The sequence below is a fragment of the Lissotriton helveticus genome, chromosome 3_1, assembly GCF_964261635.1.
Source record: "Lissotriton helveticus chromosome 3_1, aLisHel1.1, whole genome shotgun sequence".
NCBI lineage: Eukaryota > Metazoa > Chordata > Amphibia > Caudata > Salamandridae > Lissotriton > Lissotriton helveticus.
Genome location: NC_136061.1, coordinates 1,918,878,022 through 1,918,904,032, shown reverse-complemented (window position 1 = coordinate 1,918,904,032; position 26,011 = coordinate 1,918,878,022). Strand labels below are relative to the sequence as shown.

General features: G+C 45.1%; 1 protein-coding gene across 1 annotated transcript in view; it reads left to right on the top strand.

The window, feature by feature from the left end:
* The window catches only part of CEMIP (cell migration inducing hyaluronidase 1), a 551,721-nt gene that overhangs the window by 259,583 nt on the left and 266,127 nt on the right, over positions 1–26,011 (top strand). Inside the window, exon 11 of the mRNA XM_078682930.1 lies at positions 22,313–22,482. Coding sequence (XP_078539056.1) covers positions 22,313–22,482 — 170 coding nt within the window. The remainder of the gene's footprint in view (positions 1–22,312; positions 22,483–26,011) is intronic.

Here is a 26,011-nt window from a genome sequence, read left to right as displayed (position 1 = left end):
CCCCTCCTGGGGCCTCTAAGGGATGGTGTGGGAAGGCCTAGGGGAGGGTACACCTCTCAGGCAGCCAGTTCAGAGACTCGGCAGGGCGCCCATTGTCAGCACTTTAGCCCACACAGGTTTAACTCAGCCCCCAAGCAATTCTCACACCTTCAGTTCGAAATGGGCTGTACAAGAGTTGCTTGGGGTGGCTGAGAAGAGGAGCTGTGGCCCAAGTGGAGTCTGCACAAAGCAGCTTCCCCGAGATCAGAAGGTGTCACTTATGTAGATTTCAGGGGCCTCCCACATTCCCTTTTGCCCAGGGCCCCGAAAATCCTAGGACCGGCCCTGCCTGGAGGTACTGCAATACCTGGTTGATGGGTGGATTGGAAAACGAAATGTGTACGGCTGCTTTATGTTCACAAATGTGGTCTTTTGAAACCATACTGCTTACGTTTTGTGAGCATATAAGCAGTGGACATTGAAATGGGTCCTTTCTGGGCCCTGTAGTTATGTCCTTAACTTTTCAGGCAAAAATACTTGTTGATTTCTGAATAATGACTGTAAAAGCGTTAAGTTCACCATGTTCCTGCTTACATTTTACATGCTTTATTAAATCTTTCATTCCTTATGAGTGTTTGCTTTTTCCAGGATGTTGTTACCTTTTCTTTTAGGCAGCATATTGCTCTTACCTAGTGTGTAATTTGAATTGAGTCCCAGACTTTGAGTGGGGGCGTCGTATATTATGGTTTTAAAAGCACTTGCTGCCTCCTTCCTGGCCGCCAGCTATTTTTGGCAATAATAAAAATGTCATGATAACTCTGATGAATAAACTTCTTCCTACAGCGAGATCGGCAATTTGTCTAGTGGAAGTTTTGACTCATGGAAAGATAGCGCAGAGGGTTAATGTGCCTGCTGCAAAGAAAATGTACCAGGCCCATCACAAAGTGCACATATTGTAAATAGGTCAGTGGGTTACTGCTTTTGTCAGTGAGATCCTTTTGCTAATTGCAGTTTATAAGTTAAAATCCTAACAAAGAACAGTGAGCTATTAACTTTCATCTAAGAGCTGCATACAAACTGCAAGGTATAAACTAGAGCGTTATGGTTTTTTTCCCTAAGCCTTTGATTATCCTAATGTTGCAAAAAGTGTTATTTTTGATACAAATCAATAATGATTTTTAAAGAGAACCCCCAATCATGGTATTAAGTTTTAAATTCTGAGTTTGTGTTTCTCCAGGCCAATCACTATTAAACTATACTGTCTACTAGTATGGTTATCATGTGACTCCTAAGCCTTGTAGTCCTTTGTCTTATGTAACATTTCCTATACAGTCATTTACACATGTAAAATTGATTGTCTCTGTGTATATTGCTGACGACAGAAACTCCATGGCTCGGAAACAAATGGCTCGTGCTTCCACTTTTAAGCATTTTTGGGACATTCTGTGATTAAAATAAATTCACAAAGTGGAATATGTTTCTAATGTCAATAGCTCATATTAATCGTTAAATAATCATGTGTATCCATTGGTTGAATTACATAACATAATAAGCTGTAACTGGTCAGTGAAATGCCACAAAAATACTAAAGATTGGGCTGTTTTGCGTATCCTGGCCACACCTCTAACTCCGCCCACTGATCCAATCCTCATGTTATTCCCGTCCTCTGATTCTCCACCCACAGTTCCCCTACTTTTTTTCCCCCACTTGGACCACTGCTCACTCCTGATACACATGGTCTGACCCTGCACCTCTCACTCCACCCACACTGCTGCCAGGCAGACTCTCTTCCACTTGGCTCGCCCCATCGCATCGCTTCCCCTCTTTTTCCCCATCAGGAAACGGTCTGACTCAATAGATCCAGCGGCTTGCACTGAGATTCATAAGCCCCGCTTCTGTTACAACATGCCTTTCCTCCCCTGCGCGGGCAAGAGGCATCACCCCACTCTCGTGCTACACTCGGGCCTCCTGTCTGAAGCATGCATCGGTGCCTGCCATGCAATGGGCCTGGCCAACACAAGCCCATCACGTGTCAGGGCAACAGGTATCATTCTCTGGCCTGGGTGCATTCTCCCACGCAACGTGTACCCTTTGTCAGAGTGGGCCACGCAAAGCCCCACACCCATTCTGACAGCCGTTCCGCAGCCTCTTCCCAGCCCAGCAGCCCTTGCCTGCACAGCGGCTCATGGGGCACGGAACACACTGTGATTGCTGCATATAGTTCCCCCCTCTCCCACAGCACAGCATGGCACCTCAGCCCAAGATGGCCGGCCTGCTGCGCTGCCCACCTCACCTGAAACGTACCTTTCCCCGCTTGTGTTTGCTGGACGTGGGCGAGCAGGCCATAATGGCTGCCGCCACACCCCCTGTAGACCTCCTCTTTGGCCGCTCCATGTGGACGACACATGCGCGTTGCAGGGCTCCCTCTGGCAGCACGTCGGTTCTGCCTGCCTCCTGCAGTGTCATTAGTGCCTGGCGCACGCTATCACTCTGAGCCATTGCCAACGCTGACACAACCCTACCTACTCTAGCTCCAATGACCTTGTTGATGAAAAAAAAACTGCAAAACCTCAGTACTGTCCCTGCTAGCCGGGGTGTACCCTGAAGTAAAATTGCACCCACTCCTCATCTACATGTGCCTAAAAACCATATGACCCTGCCCAGTGCCCTCAGACCAATCAGGGTTGCCCCTCGCCCCGGACCCTACCACCCGCCAAAAGATTCACGAGGGGGGGCAGGGTAGTGCATTCTGCCCTCCTTCCAAGACCCTCATTATCTTCACTAAGGGATATGGTCGCAGTGATTCAAGTGAGTTTCCTGGCCTGTGTGCCTGCTAGTCTCTGCACGATTCTGGTGCACCGCCTGACCCACGGGAGGGCAGCCAAGTGGCTACCATCTTGGTTGCGAGCTGACAAACGCATCTGTAGAGAGAGATACAGGAAGCGCTGAATGTGAGTTTCAGTGTCCCAAGAGATGGAATTGCTGAGGATATGCAGGTGTTCCATATTGTGGTGTGAACAGAGGATCTTTGTATATTTTGTTACATCATTTTAATTCCCATCTTCATTGCATGAACTGATGTCTGTCCATCCTTAGAGCTCTAATGTCATAACTGCTGATTTTGAATACAGATATTACACGTCTTTGTTATGTTCTGAGCTCAGATGGAGGTTTGCACTCATTTGAATAGTTTTGTGAGAATTTCAGCCTCTGACTTTTTGTGTTGCCCATTTCATCTGTGTTGTGAAGTTAGAGTTTTAATCACAGTCAATAGAAGAAGTCTCCTGATTTCCACCTTACTGGTGGAGGTGTAAGTCACTGTGGCATAAATAACAAGCATTTGCAATGCAATAGGTCTCGCATTTGCAAGAGTTGGAGCTATTGGCATTGTAAATGACAATGCCTTTTATTCATGTATTTTTAAAACCTGCAATCGGTGCATAACACGCACTTTGAACGTATAGTCCTTGCTTACGAGAAGCAAGGCTGTCAGTAAAAGAGACTGCCAGCCTTGCTTCTCATAAGCATAGGCTATAAGTACAAAGTGCTTGTTTACGCACAGCTTGAAGGTTTTCCAACGCATAAATAAAAGTCATTGTCATTTACAATGCCAAAAGCTCAAACTTTGGCAAATGCGAGACCTATTGCATTGCAAATGCTTGTTTTGTATGGTGTGAGGACAGGGCTTTGCCACATGTCTCCTTGTGGCATTTTTGTTGTTTATACATGAAATGCTAAAGTGTGCCATGAGATCTAATATTTTGTTGTTTTAATCTTTCTATGGATTTTACTTGTTTTTAAATTGTGTTTGAAATATTATATTGTATGGTGTATCTTGGGTATAGTGATAGAGATTTCTTGAATTGAAAACACAAAGCCTGCTGTTGGAACCAAGTTGAACAAATCCTCTCTGTGCTTGGTAATGTGTGACATGTAATACCCGGTGATAAAGAAAGTTTAGCCGAGGCAGTTAGTTGAAACAAACAGTAGCCTTTTGGACCAGCTTGGTCGATTTTTGTTGTCTAGATGTTTGAAAGATACACAATGACACAAAATGCCAGCGTCATCTTTAGTCTGGAATTAAGTGAACACCATGAAGCGTTTCGCCTCTTCGTAGTGTAGATTAGGTCCTTTTTGTAATTGAATTGCATTTTTTTTATTTGGCATTACATCATCAGATAGGTCCACCTTACTTTGCAGTCAAGACTAAGTAGTTGGCCAAGGCTGGCAGTCTGCTGGTGAGCGCAGAGTACAGACCTATTGGCAACTTGCTCGCTCTGTTCACTTTTTTGGGCAGACCATCCAGTTCTACTAGCATTCTTGAAATAATTATGCCTATAATTAGTGCCACTGTAGTGCAAGCAGAGGTGTATTTACCCCCATAACATTTTTTACTTTTTGGGTGAGTGAAGCTGACAGTGTTTTTTAGCATTACACTGTAAATACATGTTGACAGAATTACAGCATATTTGTAGATTTCGACCTGGGTCACTCAGTTGCCGACCACCTGTCACACTGTGCCTCAGATATAATTTTTAGGGCTCCAAACCTCAATTCTGCGGAGAACTGTTATAAATAATCTACCCTCCTATGTAACGGTAACCAGTTGATCGACCTCAAAAAGATGGAAGGCTCAAGTGTCCTTATATTTTTAAATCGGGGCCCCAGCTCTCTGAGAATTAGGCGCAAGCGTTGGACTCCTTAAGACACCTTGCAAGAAGATATGAAGGTATGTTGCCGCCAAACAAGATACAATGCACCTTTTTTTTTCACGTACCACACATTTGTGAAGGTCTAGTGCTGCCTTCACGGGTGGCCTCCAGCAGCGGGAACGGCTCCCATGGACGTCATGCAGAATCGTTGATGCGATGAAGACGCGAATTGAAGGGAGGAAGAGGTTTATTTCTTACTCAAGCGCTCACTGCAAAGAGGACGGTGACTGAAAAGTGCGCTGGGTCTGTATTTCTGTTAAACAGCTTGAGAAGGAATTACCCTGCGCAGGGACGTGGCGCTCGACCTGCAGTAACCTCTCCCTCGCCCCCTCCCGCCCTCGCCCATCTTCCTTCTTAAAACCAGCCATTCTCGTGCGAGGCCGGCGGGCTGACAGGAAGTCGACAGGAACTTGAAACTGTCGGTGTGGCTGTGTAGGACCGACCGACAGTAACCCCTGGTCCCTCTGTTTGGGGAGGAGTGCTCCTAGCGAGGCTGCGCGGCACAAAGAGGCTCTTAACGGGGCAGGTGGACCCAGATTTCTCCCTGGCACCCTCTGCGCCCCCGGCGCCGCCGCCCCTCGCTCCGGTGCGGGGTGTTGCTTGTTGGTTGCCTGTAACCCCAGCTGCCGCCTCTTGGGAGGCAGGAATGTGATCAAAGGGGATGGATGGGTGAGAGGGACAAACCTTCATAGCTTCGGCGCTGTGCACAATGCGCATCCATCCCGCAGGGGTGCAGTACTCGAAGAATAAAGGCGCTGTGTACAATCTGTTGTCACTTGCCACGGACTAATTCTCACCTCCTGTCATAAACTAGTGTAACAAGTCAAAATGAAACTGAAACCTACGAGCCGCGCGACGTGAGCTGTCTACGGTAGAAGCTCACGCGCGCGACCCAATCCCAAGGCGCATGGCAGAATCGGATTCCGACGCGCGCGACCCAATCCGAAGGCGCGCGTTGGAATCCGACTCTGCCATGCGTCTCAATGTGCGCGTGGCCAGCTCTTGTCCCCACTCGTTGTCGGCTGAGCCGACAGCTATAGTCCTCGCTGCGAGAGCGCGCTTTCGCCAAAGCGAGACCTAAAAATGGTCTTTGTACACTCTGAAGCTTTATGGCAGGTATGTGGGACCGATTTCCATGTCAGATTATAAAAACATTGAGTGTATTTGGTGATGAAACCCCTCATACCCTCTGGCCAACTTCTGTGGTTGAAAGATACAGCCACTGAGTGGTTGTTGGACGTCCTTCCATTAGGTAATTTGTAGATTCATATTCCGGGTGGAAAGACTGTCAGGTCATTGGATTCCACTGTTTGGCTTAAAGTATATGCTAGGAAAGAATTTGTTGTGACCTCACTCTCATGTGGTGGATGCCCTAGATTGGGGGTTATATCTCTTTCATGTTTGTGGCTACTTAGCATTCCATCCTTGCTGATGGACAGGTGGATCATCCAGTGGTATGTCTAAAAATAATTTTGAAGGGGGAAAGGACGCACAAGGGGCAATGGATAAAAGTGGTGGGGCCACCCTCAACCGGCGGCAATCATTAAAGTTGTGTGCAACATATGTTTTAAAAAGTGCAACATCTTTGACTAGTGCATGGGAAGTTTCGGTTTGATCCATCAAGCAAGAGCAGAGAAAATGGGGGCTTCCCAAAACACGTTTTCCCCATTCATTTTTCCATAGGACTTTTATACACAGCTGCAGCCTAAACCTCTGAACTGATTCATACCAAATTTGGCAAAAGACTAGTTCTTGGTCCAGAAAGAGTGCTTTGATGATTTGGTGTAAATCGGCTAAGTAGTTTTTTGAGCAAGTAATGCTCAAAACTTTCTATATATCACACTGTGGAGGATCTGCGAGACCGACAGATCTCATGGTGAGATCTGATTGGTTGTCACCACATCGACAAATATGTAGCTGCAGCCCTAATTGGACTCAGGACTTGTCCTGGAAAAAAAGTTTAAAAATAATAAGGGGTCAGAAATAGGGATATCCTGATCCCGTAGGCCTGGTGACCTTATCAAAGGGCCGATACACCAACATATAAAAAGCAGACCAATTTGCTTCATCAAGAGTTCAGCATATCAACATATATAAAGCAGACCTATTGTCATTGTCAAAAAGCCAGCAATAATTATTATCAAATATATACTTTAGATAATTACACTTTGTAATGTTTAGTAAAAGTAATCATCATAAAATATTATCAAAAAAGCCTTACTGAAAAAAAATCAACCTTTTAAAATCTCATACCTTCTAAAAGTATTAGTAAATGTGGGCCCACTGTTATCTTTAGTCTTTCAGTTAAACGTATGCTCTTTTTCTCCTAATGTCTGCATATCGCATCTCTTTCCTCTCCATCACCCTCTTTTCACTCTCTCTGTAACATACTTCCTTGCACATCTCCTTCCACTCACGCATCCGCTCAGCTGAAAACACTGCCTTTTCTTTATCTTTTGCAGTGCCATTATTTCGAAAATTGTGTGCCCCCTTCACACATTTGTGCAAAGAATCACATTTACAGTTGGCATACCTGACCATTGCTCTGCAGAGTGGCCAAGGATTGGATGAACATGTATGCTGACCCCCTTTATGGCTCAGTGGCAAGCACTGTAAGAAATTCGCTCTGCCTTTGGGCTGAACTCCACAGCTCTCTATTGTTGCCAGTAAGAAATATCAACCCACAACGTGTACTCACACAAATATATAGATGCATCTCTTTTCACAGTTTGCACCACACTTGAGGAATATGTTGCTTGAAAAACTACAGAAGCACAACATTCTGGAAAAAATTTTTATCTTACGGAATCCAAAAATAAGGAAAACGTGAAATGTAAATGGGAACAGTATTGCTGTTCCCAGATTGAGGACAATGTCTCTTTTTTCTGGCTGCAGCTGTCATCTGGTAGCGGGGCATAAGAGAGAGGGGTCAGAATAATTTCAGAGAGTACACCAGCCCCATCAAGCCCACCCCCAGTAGCGATGCCACCAGTATTGTGCTCCAAAAAGGTAACACCCACCTCTTCTTTCACCCTGAGCCCATATAATCATGTGGCATATTATGTTTAACGGAATGTGCCTGGTTTCTAGCTCTTCCCTCTGACCTACTGGGGCCCCACTGTATTTTTTGCTGATTGCTGTCCTGCTATGATGGATCCAGTTCACGGCTTTATTGTGCTTGGCACAGTTGAGGCCATTATTGCAGACTCTGGCTTGGTTATCACCAAGCCAGAGTCTTGTCTGGCAAACCAATCCTTCCACATTGCTCGATGGAGTTGCTACTGCTATTATGGGACTGGTGTTTCTTATACTATGCCTTGACCTGTTGACCAGCGCAGTACGCAATTGACTGCTGGCCATTGGTTCACTCTTGCGGTTTAGTGTTCTGCCCTCTCTAATCTCATTGTTCCAGGTTCTCTTTGGGAGTGGGTAATCATCTATGTTCCCATGTGCACATGGAGCACTAGAGTGTGCACTGTTCTCTTCTATATACTGGTACTGAATAATTTGGGGAGAATTAGTGTCATCAACTGTATAGGGGCATATGGGGTTTTCACTTGAATTTCTGTCCTTTTGGGAACCAGCCTGGTGGTTTTGTGGTGTTTAGGCGAGGGCTTCTTATTTGACATTGGTGTGTCTGGTGGTTGCTTCAGTGACAGCTCCCTGCTGGCCCCTGATGGTTCTGGGTTTTGCTATTCTGTTTCTGTTCTTGCCTTTGGGCTCTGGTCTGCCCTGACTTCACTCACCAAGGCGTTGACTTATTTGGTTGAAATTCTTAAAAGAGTGGGTGTTTACGTCTTCTCAGACCTCATCACCTGGATTGTGTAAACTTTGCCCCAGGACCTGCCTCCTTTACTACGAGGTGGGGTTGGGCGTCTTGATAGATCATGGGTGGATTTTGAGGGTATCCATATTCTGCCTACTTCCTGTCATGCAGCTAGTGTGTTTTTTTCCACCCTGTTCAATATGTCCTCTGCAGGGTATTCTTTCTCATTCTTGGATCTGAAACCAGTTGGGTCATCTTCATCCTCTGCACCTAGAGAAGGCTGCACTGCTAGGATGTTGTGACAGACTAGGGCGACTTAGCCATGAAACCATCTCCACCTTCTGTCAATTAATCCTTCTGATTCTGGCCTGTTGGGCTTCTGAGGGTCTTTACTCGAGGTGTCTCCTGTAGTAGGTTACAGTTGTCATCCTCTGTCATGAACTGGAACTGGTCTCTGGTGCTGCTTTTTATGACAGCAGATTAGTGCATGTGGATTTGGGGTCAGTCCATTTTGAAATCTCCTTGTTCAAATAGTTTTGTCAAACAATAAGGGGTCTGGGTCTTCCTGTTGATGAAATCAGAATTCGTTCTGGGCCCTGCTAGCTCCTGTGAGTTCCCTCCTAGGTGGCTGTAGTTTCCATGTCTTGTGTGGACGCTCCTCACTCCTTTTTCCCTGCTTCCAACCTATCACCCTTTTACTTTTGTCCTTTTCTATCCGATCTCTCTAACCTTTATTCCTTCTCTCACTCCTCCTGTATTTGATTATTTGTCTACTCTCCTTTTTCACCCCTTTAATCTTTTTCGCTTTTCGTCTGCCATAGAGCAGTTTCGCTGTTATTCCTTATCTTAGTGCCCACCCTCTCGTTTTGGTCACTGTTATCACTTCTTTAGCTCTTCTACCTTCTTCTCTCCTCCCTTCTCTTCAATTTTTCTCTGCTTCCTGGCCTCCCGCCTGCCCGTCTCTCTCTTCTCTCACCCTTCCTTAACTCCTTGCACCTTTGCTCGCTCACCCCCTTTTCCCTCCCTCTCCCTCCCTCCCCTCTCTGTTCATAGCTACACGATGCATGGAAAATCCCGATCTTAGCCATTGTTGTCTTAAGTCGTGTTTTTAGGCAGCTCATGAAAGTCGGACATGTATTAATAGCTCATTAAAATGTCATTTTTAAGTTTTAAAAGGAAATCCATTTCCAAACGATTTAAATTATTATGTTCCAAATTAACCGCCGAGCCAGGAGCCGGGTCGACAAAAACAGTTTATATTTAGACTCTGAGCATTTCGAACATTCCTGGTGAAGACACAGCGCTGTCTGACCCCGGAGGCTGCTAGAACAGAAGGCGCCTGGCCCAGCTCAAACCCCAAATAACAGCCTGCGTTCAGCGAGGAACCGGGCTCCTGAGAATAGACCCCGGACAGGTGACAGGTCCCCACATCTCGGAGAAGCGGGAGTAAATAAGGGGTCGGGTTAACATGATTTTTTCAGGGCCAGGCCATGAGTGAGCTTATTTAGAGCCCTGCCAGGGCTGGTGAAGGGTGAGAGTAACAGGGCCCGGTGAAAGGTGAGCACACCAGGGGCCCTCTGGCTGCCAGGGCCTGATGAAAGGTGAGTAGATCAGGATCAGGCCAAATGTGAATCCGGCATGGACCCTGCCTACATCGGAAGAAGGTTGAGCGGATCAAGGCCTGGTGAAACATGAGCCCATCAGAAGTAGGATCTGGGTGTGGTGAAAGGTGAGTATATCAGGGCCCTAGAAAGGTGAGCTTATCGGTGCTTCGCCATGGTCTGGTGAAAGGTGACCGTTTCAGGGTCTGTTGGAAGGTGAGCTCTGGGTGGATTGGAAAAGGAAGGTCTTTCCACTCCAGCTCAAAGTTGAGTGCACCAATGGTAGGAAAACACAAGTACACCAGTTACACCAGTGTGGTTAAAGGAGGTTCAAAGTTGAGATTAGCAGGGGCAGATAAAATGAGGGTCAATTGTTGCCGGCCCAATATGACACAGCACTGGGCTGGTCAAAGCGGAGTTCATTCATCACAGGGCCAGTCAAAGTAAGTCCAGAAGTTACTAGGGAAAAAGTGAATTTATCAGGGGTCCGTTGAGTCCTGGCGTCTGTGTCCGTATCAGGGGCCCAATTATATTTAGGTCTCGCTTACGAGACAGCACAAGTTTTCTGGTTGTGAAAGACCTATTATGACTTACCACCCATTGCCTAGCATTGGTTGCCCTTATTGTCAATCTCATGTGGTTGCTTCTTTTTCGAAGGCTCGTCTTCCTTTTCTTGTGTTTGTCCCTCTCCTGGAGCATTGGCTCTTTAATATACTTTTGACTGGCTGCCTTGTATAACCTCCACTACCTACTTTTAAGGAATTAATTTTTTTCTTTTTGTTTAAGCACGCCATGAGAGTGCATGTGTTTTCCATTTCTCTCCCTCAAGTGCTTTTTCCCAGCCAAGTACTAGCCCCACAACCCCTAGTTGCTGTCTCCATCGTGTGCTGCTCCCTCTCTTGTGTGCTTCTCCCCTCTCCTCCCTATTGTTTTCTCCCTCACACCTCCGTGCTGTTCTCTCGATTGGGCTTCTCCCCTGCTGCCTATGTTGCTCTCTTGCTTGTGTGCTACTTTTCCTCTCCAACCCAGATCAAATTCCCCCCTACCCTCTCCTCTGTTGAGCATCAAACCCCTTGGTTCATTTCTTGTTTTTTATTATGTGCTTTTGCACTTAAAATATTACCTATCTAAGTGGTGTCACCATGTTGAATTGGTAAATATAAAATAAGGAAAATGGTCCATGCATCATCCTGTAGGCATGAGCATACTTGGTGAAGCATGCAGGCTTACAGAATAACACGGCTGGCAAAAGCAGTTGTATTATGCCAACTTGTTCTTGTTTTTATTTGCTGATGCTCTGAAGCATCATCAACACGCATTTTCTTTCTTGGCACATTTGCAAAGCCATTAGGTCTAAAAGGAGAGACCTATTGTATGGGCTCTGGCAAAGTTTGACTGCTGCATCCCCACCAGTACCTAGCATGTACTAACTGCATCATCCTCAAGGGCCAACACGCCTTCCCTACTTTATACCTATTCAAGAGCTGATGAGTCTTGCCTACTGCATCTTTAATGGTGGCCAGTGAGTCCTGCCTGCTGCCTCCACATAACGGGTCCCTATGATCACTGCAAACCCATCAGGGACCCGGAGAACGATAAGTCCTAACTTCCTCTTCCTTAATTGCACAGATAGGTGCACTGCTGATGCCAATTACCAGGATACAGGATATTCTGCACTCAAGCTTTCTGTAGGACAACTGTCAGAGTGCCTAGACACCCTCCCACTACCTGTTGGCTTTTGGCCACTACCGGTGACAGCTTCACTGATCCCCGCCAAGGCAGTACTCAATTTAGGAGTCAGCTTTGATTGTAATCCGAGTCTAGAGTCCCAAGTAAATAAAACAGCTGGAAGCTGTTTCGCTCTGATTAGAGTGCTCCGAAGGATCCTCCCACTGCTACCCACACAGACCAGATCATTGGTAGTAGGGAGTATCATTCTGAGTCGACTGGATTACTGCAACACATTGTTGCTGGAGTCTCCTAAATATCTGATAGGGAGACTCCAGAGAATCCAGTCGATGGCAGCCAAGCTAGCTCTGATTAGACCACGTCAATCATCGGCATCTCAGGCCCTCTCTGAGCTCCACTGGCTCCTAGTTATACAGAGGGTACAGTTCAAATCGCTATGTATAGTTTTTAAGGCTCTGCATGGCTTTGAGCCCAAGCCATTACAGAGCAGATTTGAATGGTATGTCCCCTCGCGTAACCTTCATTCCTCCTCAGCTAAACGGGTGAGAGTGTCCAGGTTAGAAGAGTCAAATCAGGAGGAAGGACCTTCAGCATTGCAGCAGCTTCGGCTTGGAATAAGCTCCCAGCCGAACTTAGGCAGATGGAAAACCTGCTGCCATTTAGAAAGAAGTTGAAGACTTGGCTCTTTCCTAGGGCATAAGTTGTGGTTGTGGTTCCATAGTTCTACTGATCCCGTGCCCTCCAATATACTCAGTGTTTAGCTGATCTCACGCGTTCAAGCGCAGGATACAAGGTTAGAGAGATCGGATAGAAAAGCACAATGCGCTCTATAAATGCTGATTACAATTACACTACCTCTGGGAATGATGTATTGATTAGGCCTTGGAAAAAAATTAATTAAGCCAGCGAAATTCACATAATTAGACCTATACAAAATTCTTGACGTTTTGAAAAAGGCAATTTTGCATCATTTTTCCACACTGGAGATTCAGGTAGAAATTGTCTTGCTGAGAGACATTTTATGCTCGAACAAGTCCCCTGTTGGTATCTGGCGTGCCTTCTGTTAATGTGAAATGTGCGTCCATGTGGAAAAAGTCACGTGCAATAGAGGCAAATCACAATTTGCTCTAAAAGCATAATTTGTTTGTAACGTTTATCCAATTTCATGGGAAAAAATACTCCGTTTTGCACACTCGAATCATAGGCACAGACAATAGAAGGTCTCATACTCTTGACAAACCTTGTGGTCTTAGGTAGCCACACTCTGCCCAGCCCTGTGAAGAAGACACAGCAAGATGAATGAAGACCTGGAAAAGGGGTTTCCACATTATGAATGAGACAGGTTGTTCTTTACCTATTACTTACTAATCAACTATCGTTTTCTAGATATCACATCTACAGTTTTCATTAGTGGCACTAGTACAAAGAAATCTCATTAAAAAAAAATCCTCTAAAAGTAACAAGATATGACACAGCCCGTGTACAATGGAGTTTCAGTATTAGTGCACTTTCATCGGTTCATGCAAATTATGAAGAGAGGTCCCCTGGATAAAACTGTCTCAGTCCAGACAGAAATGCCTCAATCCTAACAGAAACGCCAACAGTTGTTGAATGTAGGGTCATACATTGCAGTTCTACACATTGCTAGGGGAAAATGTTGGGCATAATTCCTTAGCCAAGACTTTGCCCTGGAAGGGCAACGCCAGCTACCATGTTATCCTCCAGAATTTAGAATACACAGTTGGCAAATGACATACATAACATCTACAGCTATTTCTGATTTTTTTAACAAGACCTGTGCATGCTGTGGTTTTTGAACCCATATTTACAATTTTAAGTGCAAAACCGCATATCCAGGAATGCTACATGGGTTTGGGTAAAAAGGCAGGAGGGTCTGATGGTGTCATATATGTCATGGACCTCTTGACAGTGGGAGGATTTATTCGGCTTAGCCAGGAGTCTGAGTTCCTGAACCTTACCTTTTGACACTCCAACACCAAGACTGCCGCTGTGGAGCAAGCTTAAAGTTTTGGACAGGAAGGATCTTGAGCTGTCCTGGGTTTATCATAAGCCTTGCCACGTCTTGGCTAATGAGAAAGGGCAGAAAACACATTGTATGAAAGGCTGAATTCATAAGCCTGCAATTGTCTGGAAGCTTGAAGTGGACCTATAGTGGCTAACCAAATTGCGGTGATCCCAGGTAGCTCTTAATAATGCAGCAAGTTCATGATCTAAGGTGTTGGTTGGGGCGGGGGGGGGCTTAAACGATGGAGCTGCCAAAGTATTCCATAAAGTCTTTTCAGGGATGGGAAGTCCTTTTTTGAATCATCTTCAATCTATAATGACACTGGCAGAGCAGCATAACAATCCTAAATCAATAACGTTACTTGAAGCTCAGCCGAATGGTAGCTGCTACTATCTGATAGAGACTTCTAGCTGCAGATTTCTTACCTTTGAATTTCTCAGGTGTCAGACTGGATCCAGAAACTGTGAGTGAGCAGTACTCCTGGGCACCATCGGGTGGCACCATTTGGCTCAGTGTGATGTCGCAGAGGACTGTTTTGATGTCGTAATCAACAATATAGGTGCCAGCGCAGCATCCAAACATAATTTCTTTTCTTTCTGCACCAGTTAGCGCTGATCTGGAGAAGAGCTACCCCTCTGTCTCTTTTTGTTAGACTTTTTTTGATGTTTTGTTGAGAGTTTTTTTTCTTGTGTGTCGAGGGATGACCTCTAGACGTGTAGGTTTCAAGCCATGTGGCTCCTGTCAGCGCGACATGTCGGTTACTGCCCCATCTTGTTTGTTTATGGTGTCTCGAGTGGGACCACGACTCAAAGTTGTGCTTGGACTACCGTACCATGGTGCCGAAGGCCTTGAGGGAGCGATCTGTGAAGATCCTTGCAGCATGGCAGTCGACACCATCAAGCATGAATCCTCGGAGGCCTCGGTCCTGATCGAGGAAGAGAAGGTTGCAGGAATGCTTGAGGAGCCACAAGTCCTCTTCATCGCACTCGAAGTCCTTGGGACACTTGGGGAAGAGGCATCTAGAGGAAGAAGAAGTCCCAACAGACTTTGACTTCACCTAGTCTGTCATGTGGTCTAGACCCCTCTCCAGATGCTGGTATGCTCTCTCCGTTTACTGTGACTACCGAGGAGGGGGGATCTTATGCTATGGTGGTGAAGAGGGCAGTGGAGGTCCTTGACCTGGAACTGCCCTTGGTGCAGGCCAAGACTAATATCTTGACTGAAGAGCTTCAGTCTGAGGTTTCCTCATCCGAACCCTTTTTGCCCTTCAATGAGGCACTTATAGATGCCATTCTAGACACTTGGTCCAAGCCTAGCACAAAGGCTCCTGTGAACAGGACAATAGCACACCACCATCACCCTGAACTGGTTGATCCAAGTTTCCTCAGCCAACACCCCACCCCATAGAGCTTGGTAGGGCAGGCTTCAACGTCCCATGGCGCTTCCCTTCCTATTCCCCAGACAGGGACTCTTAAGAGGCTGGATGCACTTGGGAAGAAGATGTTTTCTTGCAACACTGCATGCCTATTGGGTGTTTCTCGCACACCTTATGGGAAATGGTTGCACAAGAGCTACCACAGGTTCCTGAGGAGGCCTGGCTGGTGCTCTCCCAGGCAGTGAAAGATGGGAGAGATGCAGCAAAGTTCACTATCAGGTGTGGTCTGGATACAACTGACTCACTGGGCAGAGCGGTTTCATCGACAGTGGCCTTACAGCACCACGCCTGGCTGAGAACATCTGGATTTTTGGGGGATGTCCAGGCCATTCATATGGACATGCCCTTCAATGGAACTCGTCTCTTTGGACAGAATATAGACTCGGCACTGGAGCGCTTCAAGAATTCACATGCTATGGCCAGGTCCTTAGGCTTCTTGGTAGCACCTTGCTCCCGGTCTGCCTTTCACCCCTTTTGTGGCAATGGAAGGGGTTTTCAGCCGCATCAACCATACCCCAGCCACCATCCTACAAGTTGTGCGAGGACATGGATGCGGTACACTACGACCGTGTGTGAATGGTAGCCACCCACTCCTCGGCAGCTGCAGCCTCCAAGCCTTCCTAGTTTTGTTCTGCAAGACCATGCCAGTCCATTTGAAGAGAGAACCCAACATCATCTCCCCCGCTGGCAGTCCATAACATCGGACAAATGGGTCTTTGCAGATCATTCGGGATGGCTACTCCTTTTCTGTCTTTTCCTCCTCCTTTACTGACAACTCCAGAACAGCTGGCAGAGAATCCTCTGTTATTCCTTCGAGAGGAAGTTACAGCTCTCCTGGCTAAGGGGGCTACAGAGAAGGTTCCAATTTCAGAAGTATGCAGTGGTTTTTACTTCTGGTACTTTCTGATATCAAAAAAGAACAAAGCTCTACGTCCAATTCTAGACCTCTGGACTATCAATCTCTTCCCCAAAGGGAGTATTTCAAGATACTCACATTGGCTCAGGTCTTGTCTGCCCTAGACCAAGGAGACTAGATGAGAGCGTTGGACTTGCAGGATGAGTATTTTCACATCTGCAGGCCCACAGACGTTACCTGCGGTTCAAGATAGGCCACAAGCACTTTCAGTTCATTGTACTACCTTTTGACCTTACCAGAACCCCTCAGGTGTTCACCAATGTGATGACAGTGGTTGCAGCTCATCTGCGTAAGTCAAGGGTTTCAGTCTTCCCGTATCTTGATTACTGGTTGTTGAAGGCGTTCTTGCCCCTGACTGTAGTCCCCCACCTGCAGACTACAGCGGACAACTTGCCTTCGCTAGGGTTGACTACTGACTCCTCCTTAAATGCTCCCTTTCATCTGAGCTGATCTGGACACAGTGCAGTTTTGGATTTATCTACCTGAGAAGCGAGTCCAGAATATTCAGGTTATGATACCGATGTTTCAGCCTCTAGCCTTGATTTCGGTGAGAGTGACTCTGAGGCTGCTGAGACTCATAGCCTCCTGCATCCTGTTGGTAAATCATGCAGAATGGAGTATGCAGGCTCTGTAGTGGGACCTGAAGTTTCAGTAGGTGTAGCATCAGGAGAATCTCTCTGACATGGTTCAGATCTCAGTGGGAACTGTAAAAGACCTGCAGTGGTGGTTAATGAACTGCGATTGGGTCAAAGGTAGACCCCTCTCCGTTTCCCAATCATATCTTACAGTAGTGACAGATGCGTCACTCCTGGGATGGAGCAGCCATCTGGGAGAGGTGGAGATCAGAGGACACTGGTGCCAGCTGAGTAGGGGCTCCACATCAACTTGTGGTGCTTAGGGCAATCTGACTAGTATTGAAAACATTTCTTACCTCTGTCAAGAGAAAGTTAGTGCATCCGTTCACGGACAACAAAACCGCCATGTGGTACTGCAACAAGCAGGGTGGTGTCGGGTCTTGTACCCTTTGTCAAGAGGTTCTACACCTATGGATATGGCTGGAACAGCAGGACATGACCCTGGTGGTTCAACACCTGGCAGGTTCTCTGAACGCCAGGGAGGACTAACTCAGCTGTTGATGCCTAGCAGAACATGAATGGTGTCTTCAGTCGGAGGTGGTGCAAGGTCTCTTTAAACAATGGGGAGAGCCTTGGTTAGATCTGTTCTCCTCCGAAGTGAATGTGCAATATCAGCAGCATTGCACGCTAGAGTTTCCAAGGCAGCTATTGCTCAGTGATGTTTATCATCACGAATAGAGCTCATGCCTCCTGTACGCCTCTCCGCCCATACCATTTCTGGCCAGAGTTCTCAAGAAGATCAAGAATGACTGGGTTCAAGTCATTCTTGTGGCTCCGGCCTGGGCACGGAGAGTCTGGTATCCAGAGCTTCTTCAAATGAGCACCGATCCTTCGATCAGGTCGCTGGCGAACATTTGTAAAATTTTGCACAGAATGGTCAATTGACCCTCTTTCTGCTTCTCTTTCTAATATTCTTCTTTTTTATTTTACCCTTGCCCAACAGGGCTCTGCTTTGGGCACTCACAGGGTTTATCTTTCTGCTCTGCCCACTTTCATGCCGCTACTCTTTATTTAAATCCCCTAGTGCGAATAAGTTCTTAAAAGGGCTTGTACATATATTTCCCCCTACACCATTTAACATGCCGCAGTGGGATCTAAATCTGGTTCTTACGTATCTCATGTGTGCTCCCTTTGTGCCATTACACAATTGTCCCTTCTGGCTACCTACCATCAAGGCATCATTTCTAGTGGTAAAAACATCGGCCAGAGGGGGAGTAAGCTGCAGGCTTCGTAATCCAAGCCTCCCTATCTTGTGACTTTCCTGGATAAAGTGGTGCTTCGCAACCATGCCTCATTCCTTCCTAAAGTGGTGACCCCATTCCATCTGGGTCATTCGGTCACACTGCCCACCTTTTTTGCTCCTCGGCATCCCTCTGGGGAATAGGAGCATGTCCATCGCAGGACCCAAAAAGAGCATTGTCATTCTACCGTGTTATGTTATGTTATGTTATGTTATGTTATGTTATGTTATGTTATGTTATGTTATGTTATCAGGGTTTTTATAAAGCGCCCAGCTACTCTACTGAGTGTCCCGGCGCTGGGTGAATGTGACTGTACTAGGCAGGAAGGGAAAGTGTGCAGGGCGCAGAGTGCTACGTTATTGCTGAAACAACCATGTTTTTAGGGCTTTTCTGAAGGGAAGCAGATCCTGAAGAAGTCTCACAGCAAGCGACGGATCATTCCATAGTTTTGCCACTTTCAGGCGGAAGGAGCGGCCTCCAATTCTGGAGTATTTCACCACCGGAGTACAGACTAGCACCAGTGAGGCGGAGCGAAGAGAACGTTGTGGATGTTAAAATTGAACTCTCTTTCTCAAGTAAAGAGCTCCATAACCATGTAAGGCCTTAAAAGCCAGTAACAGGGCCTTAAACTGTACCTGCTTGCGGATCGGGAGCCAGTGGAGAGAGTTCAAATGAGCAGACATCCGGGTCCTCGGACCAAGAGAAAGAATAGCCCTGGCCGCAGCATTTTGCACTACCTAGAGACGGGTAAGCAAATACTCTGGAAGATCCAGATAAAGAATGTTTACGGAGTCCAGCCTAGAACCAATCAAGGCCTGGACCACAATTTCCCTGTAAGGGATCTGAAGTAAAGGAAGAAATTGTTGGAGCATTTTCAGAAAGCCAAAACACTGACCGGCCCCAGTCTGAACCTGTGGCTTCATACTCAGAGAATTGTCTAGTTTTACGCCAAGATTTTTTTACTGACGATACCGAGTTAGCGGGAGGGTGCATATCCTGAGGCCACAAATCTGCCATGAGTTGTTAAATAGGCAGCCAAAGAATATGATTTCCGAATTATCGGAATTACATTTGAGTTCATTCAGCTGGAGCCAGGAGAATATCGCCGACATGCAGGCCTTAATTGCTTCCCCTTAAACTCGGAATCCTTGTCACATGTAAAAAGGAGTTGGGTGTCTTCCGCATACGACACTATTTTAACTCCATGCGACTCCACAAGACTAGCCAATGGAGACATGTACAAATTGAATAAAGTTGGGTTAAGCACCGAGCCCTGAGGTACACCCACCTCCAGAGGGTGACCTTGACTGCACCAAAGAGTTCCTGGTGGACGTCCAACTCTTTGTGGGTTACGTGGTAGCTAAAAGAGGTTGGCAGTGCAGAAATGAACAATTTCGCACTGGGTCATTATCTGTATTAAGATCTGTTACGCCCTGACTAAGATGAAGCCTCCTGAAGGTTTACAAGTCCATTCCACCAGGGGGACATATGCCAGGCAGCAACATTGGCTTCACTGCACACATTTTCAATACACTACTGCCTGGATAGTCAGGTCCACAAGGATGGGCTTTTCTCCTGTTCGGACCTGCAGGACTTTCTAGTCTAGTAAATCTGCCCGTAGTCCACCGCCATCAAGTATGGCTTGGGTATCTATTCAAAGTTAAGGAATCTGGAGACACAGGTTTTGACACACACTAGTCAGTTCACTTCATAGCTCTGCACTTCTAGTGTGGAAAAAGTGACAATTAACTGACATATGCGAGCCTGGGTGGTGCCTATATAGGGGACCGCGACGTCACAACCAACGCCAACAATGCCAGCGACGTCACGTGGAGCCGAACGGAGCCACCCAACGGCGCGCAGGGGTACTGCTCACGCAAACATTTCTGTATCCAGTCCGATGCCTGGTAAATTCAAAGGTAAGGAACCTGCAGCTAGATATATTCTCTATCAGAAAATGCAATACTGAAGGTAAGTAACTTGTTCAGATATACATGTAGGGGATATTATGGCCATTGGCGTTGGAAGAATGTGCAGGTGAACCACAAAAGAATGGTTATGGGCACTTTAGAACACTGCAAGCCTGATTATGAGTTGATCCTGTCTGATACAATAATTACCAGTTCCAATAAAGTCCGACACTAAGGTTAATAATAATAAATAATCATTTTAACCTATTCTGAATCTTGGGGAATAATGTAGATTTTGTTACTTACCACACCAAAATCTGTATGTCCCAGTAACTGCTGTTTTTCCTCTGTTAAATCCGTCAGGTTTGACCGGCTGAAATTTAACAAAGGTTGAGAACTTTATTGCACCTGGCAATTGGCAGGTGCAATAAAAATGGCACCACTCGTAATCGTGATAGCAATTTAACCTGCCATCTCTTCTAAAGTCATAAGAAATTTAAAGTTTACAGAATAAACGGGTACCTAAAAGATCTTCTAGATGCAAACTTCTGACACAAAGAGAGGAAGTTCCTGCATGTAATTATTCAATCTATAAGCAATTCAGTCACTAACATGTACCCACAGAAAGTTGAATAATCACTTACAAAACCAATAGGCTTGAAGTTTACACTTGAACATTGACAAAGCAATAAAAAATGCCTGCTGCAGTGCCAAACACTTTAAAAAAAGTATTATGGTGTGTATGCAGGCTTTGGATGAGATAAAGAATTTCTATATGTGATGACAGGGTGTACTTTAAGATGTAAAATAGTCCCTTGTGCATTTCAATGAAGACACAATGCATCCACACACCTATTCGAAAGAAGGTCAGACTAAAATACTCCTGTGGGCTCATCCAAGTTGTTATTTGCAATGTCTCAAGTGAATGGCTGAGTAATCCTGAGCCAAAGAAGACAATGTTTGAAGGAGGCTGATCCAAATCATCATAGGGTTCGCAAACAATACCAGACGTTTGTCATGAATGGTACGGGCGCCATGACACACATTACGGTTTAATGAAGCTGGGTGTGCCATTAAGTTAGCTTTTACACATCTAAAGATTTTTTGTTTCCAACACATTATTTTTGAAATTATTGGGATCCGGAGGGTGTGATGTTTAATTGTCCAATGTGTGACTCATTCCTTCCTAATTTATACTGACATTTTGGATGTGATGCTGCCACGCTGTTACATCTTTTATTTAAAAAACATCTGTTTGTTGTCAATTATTACTGAGTTCCACTGGTTCAGGGAATGCCTAAGCACTATCAGCAGAGGGAGTGGAGATCGAGCAGCCTACGTGATATGACCCCAGTGGCAGGGGCAGTGTGCCAGTAATTGGGGCTGTTACATCTAAGGGCTGCCAGCTTCTCACCGGCAATACTGCTAGTAGCAAGCAACTCTTACTTTTAATCTGAGGACAGTATCCTGTAAGGGGAGAATCTTTCACAGATATGAAAGGGAAACACATTTCCCCAGTACAGATGTTGCACTGAGCATGGAACAATGGAGGGTAGGGCTGTAGAGATTGTGCTGCAGGCTCTGGTAAAAGGGAAGATACATTTTGTGAGTCATGATGGTGCTACTTAGCTCCACTGCAATGGACTTATTGTCCAGGCTTTCTGCAATTCCAGTTCTTTTAGGAGAACAGTGACTCACCATCAACTCTATCCATATGAACTGGTGTTCACTTGAATATTTTCCAAAAATGTTTGGAGGACATTCGAGCCATTTCAGACGTCCTCTCAATCTTAAAGTGCTGAGGGATAGAGACAGAGGCTGCCTACTCCCAACTCAGTTCCTTGGGAAGAGGGATTTAGAGTATTTTCATACCGATCTCAATAAAATATGAGTACATGGAAAAATACAATAAATGTGATATAATATTAGAAATCGGGATTTACCATGAGAGGAGCTTAATAGAATTAATGGGCTGAAGAGTGTATGTGTTGTATGTGTTGCACTTCTATTAAGAGGCACATCAAGGTACTTCCGCAGAAGGGGTACGTAGAAGGGAAGCCCCAGCATTGATTTATTTGTCATCAGGCGCTGCCTCTGGGCAGCAGAAGCAAGGATTGTATTGGCTGGCTATTTCCCGATTCTAACTCCAGCGCTAAAGTTTACCTTTTCTCCAAATTGTCCAGGAAGTCTAACTTTAGTGCTACTATATTTTGGGTAAGTCTAGCTTCCGCTAAATAGTGGATGGAGTTAGTTTATTATTGTAACTCAAGTCCTAAGAATTTTTATTTTAATTTTTTCAGCGTTCTAAATCAAATGGCGACTAAAAGTCTCAACATTAATTGAATTAACCGGGGCTTAGCTGCGTTCTCAAGGCCTTCTTCTGTACTTGTGTTCTTCAACAGGAACTGCCCAGTACCTGCACATGGGTGAAGAGGTGGATGGAGTTGATATGCGTGCAGAGGTGGGGCTGTTGAGCCACAACATTGTCTTCCAGGGGGAGATGGAGAGCACATGCTATGGAAGCAATGTCTGCAAGTTCTTTAACTTTGACACCTTTGGAGGACATGTCAAGGTAATAGCCAACTTATTAATATGTCCAGTCAAAAAGTCCATACAAGTCAGACTGTCCCACTCCCTTCTGACCATGCACTGATACACAAATGTATCAGCCGCGGTCCGTGTAGGTAATAGCATTGGGGCGGTAGGGCCGGGAGTGGGGGATTTCGAGGGACGATGCGGAGGGAAAATCAAATAAATAATTAATTTCCCCTCGTCATCGTATGTCGGAATCCCCCCATCCGGCCCTGTTACCTGCATGGGCTGCGGCTGAAATGTATACTTACTTTGTCTGACCCACATCTGGGCACATAGAGTTATACAAAAGCATATTCTATTTACCTATCCTGCACCGTAACATATTCTGTTGTACACAAACCTGCACTCCTTTCAACTGAGCCACATCTGACCATAAACATTTATGTGCACAAACATACTCCCTTTGCCTGGCTCAGAGCTGATACTCTTACAGCTAAACATGGACTCCTTTTGTCTGTCCATCATCTCAGTACGTGCATTTATAGGCACACATACGTCCTTTGTCTGGCCCACAGCAGAACACATGCTGTTACACATAAACACATAAGGCTTGATGTCCTAAACCATGTACTCAAACATGGGGGAACAAAGTGATTTGTGAACAGGAATGCAATTATCGATGCAATCTATAAAGAAAGAATGGACCTCAAATTATACATTTGCAGAGAATTGCAACATTACCCATCTAATTAATAGTAATTTGGAACGTTGGTATTTGCTACACCTTGTGACTGTTTGGGCATGCAGCAATGGGGCCTGCAAGAAACAACAGACCCCCATCACTGCAATTGCATTCTCAAACTCTTTTAAAGAAAAAAATGGTGCTGCTTTAAAAAAAAGTATTTTTGTTTGGGAAGCCAGTGGGGGGAGCAGGCAGTGGGCACCTGGGCCACTGCCTGCTCCCTCTGTTGCAGCCAAACATGATTCACATAAGTGAAGCTATCCCCTGGACACAGCCTCCCCATTGGATCAGATACCACCCCAACGTGGGTGTCAGTATCCAATCAAGTAATTGCAAACACATTAGCAGTCAAAAACTATTAATACCTTCTATTTTAAATCTCAGTTAGGAATGAGCACTCGTTTTACAGCGCCTCTGAATTGCCATTTGTAATAAACTGCAAAAGTCTTTTTATCTGTAAAACATGTGACATTGTGAACTGTAGGCTTTACCACCACAAAATGAAATCATACATTGGGCACATACTCATTTTTTCTACCGACATCTCATACGTTTATACACACACACAAACACACGCACTACTCACATTGTCTGACACACATCTGAGAATATACTCATACTCAAATTCAAACTCGCTTTGCTTGACTCACATACTTTCTTTAAAACTAACACATTCTTTTTTGACTGACCCACATCTGAGAATATGCATAGTACATTGTTCCTAATGTAAATGCTTACTCATATAAGCAACAACAACAGCGTAGCCCCTTTGTCTGACCAATACCTCTTATGCTGTAATAGACAAATCCACACTCCCCCAGAAAAACACTTCTTTCCACTCAAACTATTTGATCTGGTCAGAGTGCTGTGTAACATTATTTCATTCCCTCATTTACATAGACAAAGTCCTATGTGCTCACAGTGCCTCTTGCACGAATGCTTCTACACACACAAGCATTTTCTTACGCATATATGCGGATACATATTTATTTATTTATTTATTAACAGTTTTCTATAGCGCGGACATGACCCATGGGTATCAGAGCGCTTAACATCATAAGGTATAGGTTACAGATATATTGTGCATATTGCATTGAGTCGTGCAGATTAAATAGTGTAGTTTTAGACCTTGTAACTACAGGCTAAATCGAGGAAGGCAGCAATGTGTCGGAATTGCTTAAGACCTGAGTTAATAATGTTCTGAGGAAGTATTCATTGCGGTTCACTCAATTCCTATAATGGGTATATGGTCTTAAAGTCCATGACAAGTCTTCGGTTGTGCTTAACTTGTTTATGGGAGGAACTTGCTCATTAAAAAGTTCTTAATTTCTTTCTTGAATGTTGTTGTGTTTCAAATTTTTCTAATGTTTGCAGGAAGGGAGTTCCAAATCCTGGGAGCTACGCCTGAGAATGTCCTTTCATATGTTTTTTTCTTCTTAAAGATAGGTGGTTTCAGGAGCAGATAATTGGCTCTCCTGACAAGTCTGTTTCTTCCTGTGATTTCTATTTTGTGGGCGAGATATTTAGGTGTGTTGTGATGAATTGCTTGGTGGGTGATACATGCCATTTTCATCTGTACTCTGGCCTCGTACGGTAACCAGTTTAAGGCCTTCAGGTGAGGTTTGATGTGGTCAAATGTCCTCGATCCTGTAATAAGTCTTGCCGCAGCATTGAGGCAGGCTTTTAAGGGTGCAGTTGAAATTTTTGGTAGGCCAGCAAGTGTAGTACAACCATATTCGATCCTAGATATGACCAGCGATTGCACCGCCAATTTCAGGTCTGTCTCTATTAAAAAAGATTTCATCTTTCTCAAATAGTTCAAGTGGAAACGGGCATTTTTTGCCATAGAATTAATGTGGGTTTTCATATCCAGGTTCTCGTCCAGTGTGATTCCGAGGGATTTCGCCTAGTCAACTAGAGTTGGGATGCAATTTAATGATGTAATCCTTTTGGGCCATTCTTTGACTAAGGATTGATTTTTTTGTGGTGAGATGAGTAAGAATTCGGTTTTGTTAGCGTTGAGCTTGAGATGATTGTTGGTTAACCAATTCAGCGATGTTTTGAGAGCATCATTCATTGTAGTTATGTCTTCCAGGCTGACGATCTTGATGTAAAGTTGCGTGTCATCTGCATACATGTGATAGGATATTTTTGAATTCCGTAGAATTTCTGTAAGAGGTTCGATGTATAAGTTAAACAGAGAAGGAGATAATGTGGATCCTTGCGGTACTCCGAGTGTGTTTGGGCATGAAGGCGATAGTGTTTGGTTTACTAGGAATCTCTGTGTTCTGTTCTTTAGAAATGATTCGAACCATTTCAGTACCGTGCCAGACATTCCCATTCTTTCTTGAAGTCTGTTCAGTAATTTTTCATGGTTTACTGTGTCAAATGCTGCTGACAAGTCTAGGAGGATGAGTAGACAAGATTGATTTCGATCAAGAGCTTGCAGTGCATCATCGACAATGTGAAGGATTGCTGTTTCCGTGCTATGATTAGCTCTGAATCCCGATTGGCAGTCATCAAGTAAAGAGTAATTGTCGATATGTTTACTCAGTTGATTCTGTACACATTTCTCTATGAGTTTTGCGAGAAAGGGGATGTTGGTTACTGGGTGATAGTTGTTTGGATCTGTTGGGTCCACTGTGGGTTTTTTAATGATCGGGACTACTTGTCCCATCTTCAGGCTTTCTGGCAGGCATCCCTGTGAGAGTGAGGCGTTTATGATGTCTGTCCATATTGGAATCATATTATGGCTGATTTCTTTCAGGCATTTCGATGGTATAGGCTCGTTAAAATGGTTATTGGGTTTTGTGAATGCAAGTGT